The sequence below is a fragment of the Larimichthys crocea genome, chromosome X (assembly GCF_000972845.2).
Source record: "Larimichthys crocea isolate SSNF chromosome X, L_crocea_2.0, whole genome shotgun sequence".
Classification (NCBI taxonomy): Eukaryota; Metazoa; Chordata; class Actinopteri; family Sciaenidae; genus Larimichthys; species Larimichthys crocea.
This window is the reverse complement of record NC_040020.1, coordinates 40022867-40037512: the sequence shown is the minus strand read 5'-3', so window position 1 is coordinate 40037512 and position 14646 is coordinate 40022867. Positions and strand designations below refer to the sequence as shown.

The 14646-nt window shown below is 43.1% G+C and overlaps 1 protein-coding gene across 3 annotated transcripts in view; it reads left to right on the top strand.

Annotated features, from left to right (window-relative positions):
- ndufaf6 (NADH:ubiquinone oxidoreductase complex assembly factor 6) overlaps nt 1-7080 on the top strand; it is an 11245-nt gene extending 4165 nt beyond the window's left edge. Inside the window, exons 8-10 of one of the 3 annotated variants that reach the window (XM_027283748.1) lie at nt 2205-2306; nt 3992-4018; nt 6535-7080. In XM_027283748.1, coding sequence (XP_027139549.1) covers nt 2205-2306; nt 3992-4018; nt 6535-6693 — 288 coding nt within the window. In that variant the 3' untranslated portion in view covers nt 6694-7080. Of the gene's footprint in view, nt 1-2204; nt 2307-3991; nt 4047-6534 lie in introns of all 3 variants that reach the window. The other 2 variants (XM_019273738.2, XM_027283747.1) reach the window with 2 other exon arrangements.
- Nucleotides 7081-14646: the final 7566 nt, after the last annotated feature.

The following is a 14646-nucleotide window of genomic DNA, read 5'->3' as shown; positions in this document are numbered from 1 at the left end:
GTGTGTTGGTGTCTGATGGTGTGTGTGCTGGTGTGTGTTGGTGTGTCTGATTGTGTGTGTGTGTGTGCTGTGTGTGTTGTGTGTGTTGGGTTGTGTGTGTTGTGTGTGTGTGTGTTGGGTGTGTGTGTGTGTGTTGAGTGTGTGTGTTGGTGTTGTGTGTGTTGGTGTGTGTGTTGGTGGCTGAATCAAATATTCAGCTGTTTTATCTTCATGGACGTGTTCCTCTCTCTCTCTCTGAAAGTAAACTCTCCTTTAACCTTCGTTACATTTTTCCTGCCTCATCGTCTCTGTCATTTTCCACATGACCTTCAGACAACCTTCAGACAACCTTTATCTCATACTGAGAAAAATCCGTCATGAAGAAGTCATTGTTTTCTCTCTGCTCGTCTTCTTGAGATGAAGCTGATGATTTAAGAGCCTGCGCATGAATAATATCGCTTCATTAAGGTTCATTATTATTCATATCAAATACAAAAGCAGACTGAATGTATATACTTGTATGACATTTGAACTTGTTGCATAATTCATTTCACTCACTGCCATGTCTTCGTATTTAATCTTTGTGATGTTAATCTCAGTTGGCCACTAAAATGTTTCATGTCGATGTTCAGTCGTGAGAAGCTTCAGACTGTTGGTCCGACCTTCAGCTCGTTGTCCGACCTGCTGTTATGAGCTGATGACCTGAGCGTGACAAAAACCTTTCTTTATTTCTTTATTTCTTTATTTCTTTATTTCTTTATTTCTTTATTATTTAAGTGTCAGACTTGTTGACAGTCGCCGGTCCATCACTGTTTCTGTCTCCGTCTGTCTGCAGCACGGAGCTTCTCAGGAGGACTTCATCCGCGGCAGCCGGGAGCAGACGTCCGGGATGTCGCGTACGACATCGCGGTCAGGCCCACGTGCTTTAGAACACGTATGTAGAACACACGACTACACATGACAACACATGTTGAACCCTGCTGCAGATTGATCCCATGCTGACACAGAACGTTAACCTGCATTCTTTCCCTGAATACAGTAAGCCTGACTGTATAGAGACTAATGAAGAAACTTCTCTCTGTGAACAGTTTCATGGGTGTGTATGTGTGTGTGTCTGAGTGTGTGTGTGTGTGTGTGTGTGTGTGTGTGTGTGTATGTGTGTGTGTTGGTGTGTCTGATTGTGTGTGTGTGTGTGTTGGTGTGTGTGTTGGTGTGTGTGTGTGTGTGTGTGTTGGTGTGTGTGTCTGTTGGTGTGTGTTGGTGTGTCTGTTGGTGTGTGTTGGTGTGTGTGTCTGTTGGTGCCTGTGTGTGTGTGTGTTGGTGTGTGTGTGTGTTTGTGTGTGTTTGTGTGTGTTGGTGTGTGTGTCTGTTGGTGTGTGTGTTGGTGTGTCTGATGGTGTGTGTGTGTGTGTGTTGCTGTGTATGTGTGTGTGTTGGTGTGTCTGATTGTGTGTGTTGGTGTGTGTGTCTGATGGTGTGTGTGTGTGTGTGTTGCTGTGTATGTGTGTGTGTTGGTGTGTCTGATTGTGTGTGTTGGTGTGTGTGTTGGTGTGTGTTGGTGTGTGTGTGTGTGTATGTGTGTGTGTTGGTGGCTGAATCAAATATTCAGCTGTTTTATCTTCATGGACGTGTTCCTCTCTCTCTCTCTCTCTGAAAGTAAACTCTCCTTTTAACCTTCGTTACATTTTTACCTGCCTCATCGTCTCTGTCAGTTTCCACATAAAACCTTCAGACAACCTTCAGACAACCTTCATCTCATACCTGAGATAAAATCATCTCAGCTTGGTTCAGTTTAGAAACTCCGTCATGAAGAAGTCATTGTTATTCCCTCTGCTCGTCTTTCTTGAGATGAAGCTGATGATTTAAGAGCCTGCGCATGAATAATATCGCTTCATTAAGGTTCATTATTATTCATATCAAATACAAAAGCAGACTGAATGTATATACTTGTATGACATTTGAACTTGTTGCATAATTCATTTCACTCACTGCCATGTCTTCGTATTTAATCTTTGTGATGTAATCTCAGTTGGCAACACTAAAATGTTTCATGTCGATGTTCAGTCGTGAGAAGCTTCAGACTGTCCGACCTGAGCCGTGACAAAAACCTTTCTTTATTTCTTTATTTCTTTATTTCTTTATTTCTTTATTTCTTTATTATTTAAGTGTCAGACTTGTTGACAGTCGCCGGTCCATCACGTGTTTCTGTCTCCGTCTGTCTGCAGCACGGAGCTTCTCAGGAGGACTTCATCCGCGGCAGCCGGGAGCAGAACGTCCGGGATGTCGCGTACGACATCGCGAGTCAGGCTCACGTGCATTTAGAACACGTATGTAAAACACACGACTACACATGACAACACATGTTGAACCCTGCTGCAGGGATTTGATCCCATGCTGACACAAGAACGTTAACCTGCATTCTTTCCAATGAATACAGTAAGCCTGACTGTATAGAGACTAATGAAGAGACTTCTCTCTGTGAACAGTTTCATGGTCTCAGTCTCTAGTTTCAAGTCTTTTTCCACTCAGCATGATGTTCTGGACAGAGAATGGGTCTGGACCTGCACCACGGTCCATCTATTAGTGACCTGTGCTTTCGGGCTTGGTCCGTCCGGCTCAGACCAAACTGTCAAACTGGGAACTTTCTTGTTCAGCTGGAATACGAGAACATCCAAACATGGTCACATCTGGCTCCAAGAACTCTCGGCTTGGCTCTTAGTCATCCACAAACAACGTCCACTTGAGGCTGGCTCCAGAAGTGAGTCAGTCTCTACAAGTCCCCATGTCCAAATGTCCAACGTCTTCGTCCTTCACACCGGATCTTTTAAATCTTCCACAGCTCGCCCTCCTGTCTGCTGCCTCTGCAGCTCCTGTTGACTGAAACAACGTGGATGCAGATGAGGTGACGTGAACGCTCGCCTCCGCGGCGCTCAGGTTTCGTAATGCACTTGAACGCCCCTTTAAGCCACTTAGCCGGCTGGCGGGAACAAAACGGCGTGCCGTGTTTTTTTTTTTACACTTCAGATCAGTTGACGCTCTGTCATGCTGCATGATGGGTAATTTAAAATGCCCTCAGTCTTCAGTTTTAGTGCTAACCTGCTAATTGATTTGGAGGTTCATTAGCTGCCACTTACAGGCCTCGTTGATTTGTTTTTGCTTTTTTCATTAAGCTGCTGCCCAAACATTCGTCAGCATTTACATTTCATTGAACCTTGTTTATACCAATTAAGACTGTTCCTAATTCTTCACTGAGGGCAAACAAAGATTTAAATAAACCTCCTCCTGCATCCGTTGTGTTTACTGCCTTCTGCTGACTGAGGCAGTTACAGAAGAGCTACTCTGATTACTATACTGTATTAGACAGTTCTTTAGAATGAACTGAAGCTTGGGTGGAGCCGAGTGTGGTGGACTGAGATGCCCGTCAGTCACCTGTGGAGCTGTTGAAGTTTCACTAAAGTGTAGAGCGAGTGGAAGTATCGGATGGTGGCAGGTTCACGAAATCCTCCTGAAAAAAATCAACACGAGCTGCGTCCTCCCAGCCTGCACGGTGAAACCTCTTCAGATGATCCAGAACGTGGCGGCTCGCTGCTCATGGAGCTCCTCAGTTGACCTGCAGCAGCCACGTTAAACTCAGATCTCTGACGCTGACTACGAAGCAGTCTCTGGTTCTTGAACGTCCTCACACAGACAGATGTTACCTCCTCCTGGCTCTGCCACCTGTCCTCTCAGGACAATCCATATGGTGGAACGTCCTACCAGTTCCTACAGATCAGGGGCGTCCCTCTCTACCTTCACAGACCTCCTGAAGACCTCCAGATCTTCAGAGAGGACCTCCTCTACAACACTACCAACAGCTGGACATTATAAAATTCTACCCCCTCTCCTACGACCGTTACAGGACTTATTGCTGCACTAACATGGGCGATGAATCTCCATATTTAATGTCTGAGCTGAGGTAGAATGAAATCTTTGTCTCGTTCTGCAGTTTTCAGATTTCTGTTTTCTCTTTCAGGCGAGATCGTTCAGCAGAAACGTCCCAGCAGCTGCGACTCGGCCTTCTTCAAACCGTAAGTCCTCAAACATCAGATGAGACGATCGTGACATCGTCCCTGATGTGAATACACGTCTCGTGTACGTACTGTATGAATATGATTTGTTTTCAACACGGGCTGATATTCAGATGAAGCAGCAACAAACATGTGGCGCCGGGTGACTCATGAGGTGCCGATATCTGGGCCGTCTGCAGACAATTAACTCGAAATTAACGGATGTCAGGTTGTTGTTAAAGCAGCAGGAGTTCAGTGCTGCAGCTTTGATTCCACCAAGCTCTCACCAACCACTAAAAGTCAGTCCCACATTTACTCTTGTCCGGCGGCTTCTTGCTCGCTCACTCTCTCCTTTTCTCTTCTTAGCTTCCTCCGTCAGCGTCCTCTTCACTCTCTTCTCCTCTGCCATATGTCCATAGAGCTGCTGAGCCTGGTTACCTCTCCTTCTTCTTCCTGGTCGTCCCATAACGCCTGTTGGTACAAACACTCAGTTCGTCAGCTTGGCGTGAGCTCAGAGCGACGGGTACCCGTCGCTCTGGCTCACTTGCAAGCTGACGAACTGAGCTACATGAGCTAACAACAGCTAAACAAACTGAGCTAACATGAGCTGCTAACCAGCAAGCTAACACACGACTGCTAACAGAGCTAACAGCAGGCTAACCAAATGAGCTAACTAAGGCTAACAGGACACACATGTAGCTAACATGGATGCTAACAGCAGCTAACAAACTGAGCTAACATGAGCTAACAGCAGCTAACAGACTGAGCTAACATGAGCTAACAGCAGCTAACAAACTGAGCTAACATGAGCTAACAACAGCTAACAGACTGAGCTAACATGAGCTAACAGCAGCTAACAGACTGAGCTAATATGAGCTAACAGCAGTTAATAAACTGAGCTAACATAGGCTAACAGAAGCTAACAAACTGAGCTAACATAGGCTAACAGCAGCTACAGTTATACAGTTACTCTTCTTCTTGCTCGCTCACTCTCTCCTTTTCTCTTCTTAGCTTCCTCCGTCAGCGTCCTCTTCACTCTCTTCTCCTCTGCCATCATGTCCATAGAGGCTGCTGAGCCTGGTTATCTCCTCTTTCTTCTTCTTCTTCTTCTTCTTCTTCTTCTTGCTCGTGGTCCAAAACGTTTGTGGTAGTTACATGTTTACTATGTAACTAAAGTTACACAGTGTGAGAACAGAGTCTGGAAGTCTTGGATTTTCTAAATGGGCTTTTTAGAAGCTGCATCAACAACATGAACACAAACATTTTCTAAGCTCTCTCTCTCTAAGTAGATTTAGTGCATCAAATAATACATCCGCTCTCTGCCTGAAGTCCCTGTGCTGTTTGTCACATCAAAGTAAATCATACTTTCATCTCTGAGCATCATGGATTTATAATGTAACACATTATAACCAGCAGCTCCAAAACCACGTTTATATTTCTATGAAGAGTCCGTATGGACTGTGCATGTTCTCGTGTGGAAAGATGTTTTGTTCCATCGTGTATGTGCGAGTGTTCGACGTCCATCAACCTGCTGCGTGGAAACGTGTCGGACAGAGGAGCTGAGGCTCTGAATAAAAAAAATCTAATATGAAACAGTTCATGATGACTCTGAACAGGTTTTCATCTCTGCTGCTAAATATTGTTTTTCACAGTTTTCTGATGAAAAATCTGCAGGTGTGTGTGTGTGTGTGTGTGTGTGAGATGCTCGACCACGTGAAAATAACGACACAGCGTGCTGGAAATTAAATGTGCAGGAATTGCAGAGAGATGCTGGCGAAGCCCGAGAGACATGAAGCTCGCCGCCCACAGACCTCTGCAGCTCTGTGACACACGGACCTGTTTAAAGCTCGCCGAGCTCCAACAGAACAATCAGCAGAGTTCAGGTCCAAAATGACGTGGAGACAGTCACAGTCACTCAGGTTGTAAAAATCTGAGCGACAGCTCCGTATCGAACTCTTTTAAAGCCTAACTTTGGTGTGTGTGTCGTGTTCAAAGTCAAAGTGACACAGTGTTGAATCTGCTCCAGAGAAGTGTCTGCAGTGCGATGGTGTGTTTGGAAAGAACCCCGCAGAGAAATGAAACGTTTTCCGGAGCTTTGGTTTGATCCCGTCTGTGAAATTTCCTCCGTGGGCAGAGGATCACAACGCCCACAGCAACACCGCCAGAGTCTGCAGAGCTGTGCAGCCTCCGGAGAGGAGCTCCGATAAATCAAAGTCCTCGTGCACATCGTGGCTAAACGTTCAGCCGTGACGGTGAAAAGCTTTTACATAACAAAGCTACAAGTGTTCACGTTTCCACTGTCGCCTGAACTCACCGTTAAACCATCGGACACAGATCGAATTAAACTTCATGTTTCTTCTTTGCAGCGTAAATTTCAGTCAGACTCACTTTGACACAAAAACATGGAAAAATAAGGTCCAGGTTAAAAAGGCACAGAGTTACCCTCTAATTCATCCATGCTTCATAGATACATGAAGTCAGGCTCCATCAGTGATGCAAACTAACCCAGCTCTTCTCCCGTGGTGCTCCTGTGCTGCAGGTGGTGTTGGAGGACTACCTGCAGAGAGTGCGGAGGGCAGATTTTGACGTTTTCAGCCCGAGCCTGCAGAACAGAAACCCCCTGCTCCCCTTCCAGATGTACCTCCGCTCCTGGAAGAAGACCTACTGATGTCAGGCCTCCTCCTCCTTCATGTGCTGCCTCTGAAGGCTTCACCTCTCTGAGGGGTGGAGGAGGGACTCCACCTGAAAGACCACGCTGACTGTGTCGTGTCTACAAAGAAATCCAGACTTGTTTTGAAGCGCTGCAGACACACAGGCTGTCGTTTCTCAAGAAGAGACGATTGAATATTTAAGTTGTGAATATACAAGTTGTAATAGTTGGACCAGATGTTTTATGCAAGTTAAAAGATGATTCCACTTTATTACAACGTGACGTTTCTGTTGTTATTTTAATCACCCTGAAGGAAGTGTTTTCTCTCTGACTTCCTGCAGCAATGTCAGTTAACACAGCAGCGGTAAACATGCTGCTAAGTCCCAATAAACTGCACAAAGCCTGTTTGAGGTTGTGTTCATATTCAGTGTGATTCAGTACATGATTAATGAGCATCAGGTTTATTATCAGCTGATTGTTCTAAACATTCATTTTTGAGGAAGACGACGGCGGCAGAGTCAGTTTGGCACCGACATCATCCTGGTGGAGAAGCTTCTGTGCAGCCATCACCGTTACCGTGGTAACAGGAGGGATGTTACTCATCCATGACATCCTTCTTAATCCGCTCTGAACCTTCAGTCACTCTAAAATAAAAGTTTTCCACCATAAATGAAGACGCATCTCACCGGACACAGAGACGTCCTGATGAACGCTGGAGAGCTTCGAGGTCATTTTGGTCACAGGTTCTGTTTCTATGGAGCCACTCGAAGACGGGAGGCGACCAATCAATGGGAAGAACACAATCTCAAAAGATAATGAGGAGGAAGAAGAAGATGGTTACTCAGGCGGGCAGCATCAAACGAGGAACATTTTATCTTCAACACAAAGTGTGTGTATGTGAGATAAATCCGTCTAACTTATCAGACCAAACTGAACCCAGAGTAATGAAAAGCAAGCTGAGGCCGAGGCGGCAGCGTCTCTAAATAAAGGCAGTGTGACGCGTTTCTTCTTCATTTCATTTGGTAAAAGCAGGAAAGAACATTTACTGTCTGTCTTGTCTCGACTTCTACATTTACCTCACAGCTGAAATTAATATTTTGAAGGTCCAGTGTGTCAGATTCAGGAGATGTCAATTCAATAAATTCATAAAGATGTTTTTATTTGTGTATAATCACCTGAAAATAAGAATCCTGTCTTAAAATGATCACCAAAACGTTATTTTATCATCTGAGAAACGTTGCTTGTATGGTACTTGTCAATGGCTGCAAGTCCCTCCAGCAGGTTCTGGGTCTGTCCAGGGTCTCCTCCGTTGGACCTGACAGCTATTGACAAGTACCTTACTGTTTAAAAAAAAAAAAAACATGAATTAACGGGCAGCTATTGACAAGTACCTTACTGTTTAAAAAAACATGAATTAACTGGCAGCTATTGACAAGTAACTTACTGTAAAAACACTAATTAACTGGCAGCTATTGACAAGTAGCTTACTTAAAAAAGCACCAACTCACAGCTATTTTCAAGTAACTTACTGTGGAAAAAAAATATTTTAAAAATCACAGTAACTGGCAGCCATTGACAAGTACCTTACTCTAAAAAACACTAATTAACTGGCAGCTAATGACAAGTACTTTACTGTAAAAAATCACTAATTAACTGGCAGCCATTGACAAGTAGCTTACTTAAAAAAGCACCAACTCACAGCTATTTACAAGTAACTTACTGTAAAAAAGAAAATCACAGTAACTGGCAGCCATTGACAAGTAACAGTTGAATATCAAATTACAGCTACAAATGTAGCGTGGGTGGAGCTGAGGCGGCTGAATGAAGCCTGGTTACTGAAATCAGCATGGCTGCCAGTTACTGTTTGTTTGTTAACAGTAACCTACTTGTAATAGATGGACTATGTCGTCCCTCCAGCAGGTTCTGGGTCTGCCCCAGGGTCTCCTCCCAGGTGGACGTGCCCTCCAAAGGAAGGCGCTCAGGAGGCATCCTAATCAGATGTTGAACCACCTCAGCTGGCTTCTTTCGTCGTGAAGGAGCTCGCTCCCTCTGGAGGCTGAGCCCAGCGGAGGAAGCTCATTCAGCCACTTGTGAGTAATCTAAGTTCCTTTTTGAAAGTAGATGTTTGACCATCGTTAGTCTTTAACAGCTCAGGAAAAGTTTCTGTGAATAACAATGTTTCAGACTTTAAGACCTCCATACTGCGTCCAGCTGAGTAACAGAGTGCTCAGAGCTAAAACATGATCTGACCTTCTTCAGTTTATATTCACTGTAATCGTAATAATTCTATTTATGCGGCTTCCCTCCAAACGTCTCAGATGGTTTCATTAAAATAACTGTTTGAGGCTCAAAGAGAAATTATAGTATTTATAAATGAATTAATGAAGTACAACATGTTCATTCATTAGAAGATCAAATCAAACATTTTAAGCTATAAGAGGAAAGTTTTGCTGCTCGTGTTCACATGTATATTAAATAACTGAGATTGTTCAACATTTAATATGAAAGACGCTGCTGACCGCACACGATCCAGCCGGACGTCTCCCAGTCTTCTTAGTCATTGTTCAGGGCTCAGCCTCTGTCCATAATTCATGTTCATGTATCAGAACACATCTCGTGAAATATTCAGCGTATGATACACACCACCAGCAGCGTGCAGTGTGTATTCACATGAGCCGCCACATTAATATACAGAATGTAAACGACTGTCCAACGTTCAGTTTTAAGTCTTTATTTAAAAAGAGTTCACAGTCAGAGCTGCTTTCTAAAGTAAAAAGTATCAACACATAAAATACTTCACACGTGATAAGAAAAATAAAAACTGCATTCTTAAATAGAAGTATGTCGGCTCGTGTTCCTGATTTTGACTTTATTAGAGGTTAAAGTTCAAAAGTTGAAAGTGTAACTAAACCCTCAAACCTCCATAGCTGTGAAGTGAACCAGCTATTGACAAGTAACTTACTGTTTAAAAAAAACAATCAACTGGCAGCTATTGACAAGTAACTTACTGTTTAAAAAACCAACTAATTAACTGGCAGCTATTTACATGTAACTTACTGTAAACAAAGTCATAGTAACTGGCAGCCATTGACAAGTACTTTACTGTAAAAAAAACACTAATTAACTAGCAGCTATTGATAAGTAACTTACTATGAAAATCACTAATTAACTAGCAGCTATTTACAAGTAACTTATTGTAAAAAACAAACAAAAAAAAACAGCTATTGACAATACTTCAGCGTGTGGAATAAGTGTTAAGAGTTTGTCGACTTGACAGATGAAGTGTGAAAAGTTTTTTGTCTCGCTGAGAGCTGATCCTCAACAAACTCATGGCAGGTAACCAGCAGATGAAGTGAATCCAGCAGGGGTTACAAATCTAAACGCCTCATGTCAGATTTAAATTTTTTTAAATTTTCAGCCAGTCGCCGTGAGCGCAAGGTCCTTCACCCGGCTTTCACCGTGACATGACGGGTGCCTCGTTAGGCCTTAATTAAGCCTCATCCTCTCTGCCTCGAGCTGTCGCTGTCAGTGCAGAGACCTGCAATTATCAACTCTGACCCAGGGAGACTCGCTGTTTACATCAGCAGACACGCCAGCTTTACCCTGTGCAGAGAACAGAAAGCATTAATTAGACCATATCCGAGTAATTACAGTCACAGACACTTCTTCACCTTCGCTTCCTCAGTCGCTGAGAGTGCTGCAACAACTTTAAAGCTGCATTTGTTACGTTTTTTGCCACTAGGGGGCAGAAGAAGTCTAAATAGAGGCTGCCGAGCTCAGTTACATTGCCTGCTCCCCCAGCTCCAGTTCTGGCACGCCACTGCACCTATAACCCTCCTCTTTCCCGGTGCTCTGAGCAATGGAAGCCAGGCTAACAGACGGAGCTAACGTTACCTAACGGCAGCTGTAGTTGGCAGCTGTCTGAAGGAGTTTCTCTTTAGCGTGCACACTTCAGCTTCAGACATATTCACATAGACAATGGACCAAAGCTGCTTTTGAATGTTTCCATTCATCACAGACTTGAATGTTCACGGTTCAGTTCATTCATCATACTGTGATAACTGAGTGTCCTCATCGTATTACACGACTCTGCTTCTGATAGTTTGTTCCGTTCACTGCCGCTCGCTCTCGCTGTGATGCTTCAGACAAATGTCTGTTCCACTTTACATTTTCTTTTCTTTTGATCTCCCCAGCATTTGCATTTGAATCTTCTTTCTTGTGTTTTTTCACTTATGTGAAAATGTCGAAGATTTATGAATTATAATTAACTTATTGTCTAGTCTAAGTTATTTATCCTCTCTGTCCATCGTCCAGTCACTTTGATTGTGGGTTGCAGTGTTTTTAGCCTGTGAACACTTGAGATGGATCAAGCTTGACGTGTTTTATAACTGCTGAACGTTGTCGTCTTGAGTCCTTTAAGCCTTTCAGACTTGAATCAGGCTGTTTCCTGACGGGATGTGTCGCCTGTCATACATCTATGGACTGTTTTTATTTCATCTGCTGTGTGCAGATTGTAAAATTATTTCCACAAACATCCCTTCAGTGCAGATCTAATATCACAGGTTGGGTTAAACTGCAGATGGCTGCATTGATCCGCTGCGATCTGCTGACTCTGTGAATTTACATAATGCAGCTTCTTACAGTATACAAGTACATTGGTTTGTATTTATGCCCATAAATTGGTGAAATACATTTTATTTTATTATTATTTGACACTCTTAAAAACCTGATAAAAAAACCTGATAAAAAACGAATAATGTGTAACTGAACTTGCTGTCAGGTTTGTTCTTTGCTCGCTGTGGTCACTGACAGCCTGAAACTGTAAACACCTCACGTACAAGGTCTCTCTTTTTTTTACCTCCATCCGGCTGATGAGTCACCGCCACCCTCAGCCACGTCTCTGCAGAGCCATGTTGCTGTTGACAATGAGAGCATGCATTAGTTAACGTTAAGGGCACTCTAAAGAACGACGCTGCTGCACCAAGAAGCCTCGCATGGTTGGAGCAACATAAACTCAGAGACGAGGAGAATCTGAAGGTCGTGTCGGTTTGTAAAGGAGCGTCCTTCCTCTGTGAGCTTTAGAATAACTCCCATTGATGAGCTACGGATGATTTGTACCAGCTTACACTTGCGTAACATGAAATATTTCATTGAATGTTTTCTCTGCACCGTATTCAAAGTGCAGCCATGTTTCTGCAATAATATCACTAATGAACTGGCAGCTATTGACAAGTAATTTACTGTTAAAAATCCAATTACAGCTACTGATGTAATGTGGGTGGAGCTGAATGAAGCCTGGTTACTGAAACAAGCCACCTGTAACCACACCCACCTGTCAGTCAAAGCGTCCCCGCTCTTAATCCTGCATAACTTTAAGCCTTAATATAATGTGAACAGGTGAGTTGTATATAAATTCACCCTCAGTACAGTTGTCATGAACGGGGAAATTAGCTACAGAGACCAAAACTGTTTTTTGTACCAGGCTGTAAACATGTTTATTTCTGCTGTGAAGTTGGACATTTGGACATGGGGACTTATGGAGACTGACTCACTTCTGGAGCCAGCCTCAGGTGGACGTTAGAGGAACTGCAGTCTGTGGCACTTCCAGTGTTGGCTTCACTTCACGTTGCCACTTGGTAATTATACACTCATGAAAACATAGTTATGAATATTATATTCCACTTGTGCTTTACAGCCAGCTTAATCTGACACACTGGACCTTTAAGTTGTAAAAAAAGAGAAAAATAAAGCTGTGGTGAAAGTGGAGCAGTAGAAGTAGAAGGAGGCACGAGAGGCTCTGGGCTGAGGCGACAGTGCTAACCCTGCATTGTTAGCCCATCACCTGCTGCCTTTTTAAATATAAATGAAATATCAGTTATTAAATATGCTGTCATCATGCCTCCACCTCCTCAGATTCTTCAGTCATCGCTGTCTGGACTCCATGGAGGGATTTCTCAATTACAGAAATCTCCCCATAGAGTCGAAGCTCCAAAGAACTTTGACGAGACTTAATCCTCACATAATTATCTTTACTTCATTCACCTCTCTCCTAATTAAAATAACTTTTTGCTCTCGTACTTTACCAAATGAACACTTTGAAAAGTATTCTGAAGGTTCTATGGTCAGCCTGCAGTTTGTGTTTTCATGCGATAGATTATTTGACTCTCTCCTGCAGACAGCACAGTACCAACACAAGCACAGAGTCTGTAATTATTTGCGTGGGAGTATTGTTGTTTTTTATGATGCCAACAGTGAGACCACTTCACCATCGAAACCACAAGACTTCAGAGTCAGTGGAACCGAGTTTCTGGCGTTGTCTGCTTTGTGTTTTGATGAAGAAGCCCAGACCAGGATGTCTTTGGAGGCGATCTCCGTTTATTCTGACCAAAGCTGTAAATAAGAACAAAATCCTCCGGTCACTCGTTATCAACTCGAGCTCCTCTGCCAGGGAGAACAACAACATGAGCCACATTTATTAGAGAACCCACGAAAATGAACGTCAGGGTACAGAAACTCAAACGTTCCACATGTTGACTCAGGAGACCGGACATGTCAGGTTATGAGTATTAAAATTATAATATGTAGAATGTAATTATTACTGTTGTATATTTGATTCTGTCACATCTGCATGCAAAGACATTTAACCCTTTAAATGAACCATTAAAATACACATCATCTGAATTAAAACTCTTTAATTATGTTTTATTGTAGTGATGTCACACTGCTTCTCACTCACAATAATAATGTCATAATGTAGATTTTTATAAAATCTATTTTAAGTTACTTGTCAATAGCTGCCAGTTAATTAGTGTTTTTTTTTTTACAGTGAGGTACTTGTCAATAGCTGCCAGTTAATCAGTGTTTTTTTACAGTGAGGTACTTGTCAATAGCTGCCAGTTAATCAGTGTTTTTTTACAGTGAGGTACTTGTCAATAGCTGCTAGTTAATCAGTGTTTTTTTTACAGTGAGGTACTTGTCAATAGCTGCCAGTGAATTGCTGTTTTTTTAAAGACCCGAGTGCAGGATGACATCATCAACAACTTATTAAGGTTTATCAGGAAATGAAAAACTCTAAAATAAAAATACCTGAAAATACTGAAAACTTTGTGTCAGTGTTGGACAGATCCTGGAGGACAGACGGGGACTTCATGGAGACTTTAAGGCTGAAAATGTTCTCGACTCAACACTCTCTCATTTCCTACTGTGCTGTCTCCAACTTATTATCCATGATTGTGACACATTAAATCCGCTATCAAGCTTCATTTTTCCGGTTTTGTCATGTTCATTCGGGGCGATAAGCAGCTTAAGAAGGATTTTAATTGGACCTCCTGAAAGACTCACCTGATAGTCGAGCGAGGACTTCATGGATTTTGCTGATGCACACGTCAACATAATTGCTGAGATAAGATGCTGCTTTCTGCACGCCTCTGATTGTGCAGCTTCTTTGAATTTATTCAAAACACTTCCACATAATCACACTGTGAGCCATGAAGCTTCCACAGCTGAATGCAGGTTATTAAAGGCATTCATACTCTGTACACGCAAAAACACAAACAACCATATAACTCAATGGAACAACACCGAAAACAAGCCTGGCAGAAAAAAATATTCAATTCATGCTAGTATTTCATTTTCCATTGATGGCCGCTGGTTACTGTTACCAAAGTGGCCTGACGGTTTCTGTCATGTGTCGTCATCAGCGCTCTGGACAACTCGTCCTCTCTGCGTCACAGTCGGTGCTTCTTCTGCAAAACTAAGTTACGCTTTGTGTCGAGTTCATCAGCTCGTCTGTCTGAGGTTAACGCCTGTTTTCCTGTCTCAGGATCATCTGCCTCTCTGCCCGTCTCACCTGCCACCAAACCCGCCTGGCAGCTCTCGTTCCTGGCATTCGCTCTGCCAAACCTCCCCTACCCCTCGCCAGCTGGCCACACTGAGGACCGACTGCTGCTTTGGCATTTTTAGGGATCATTT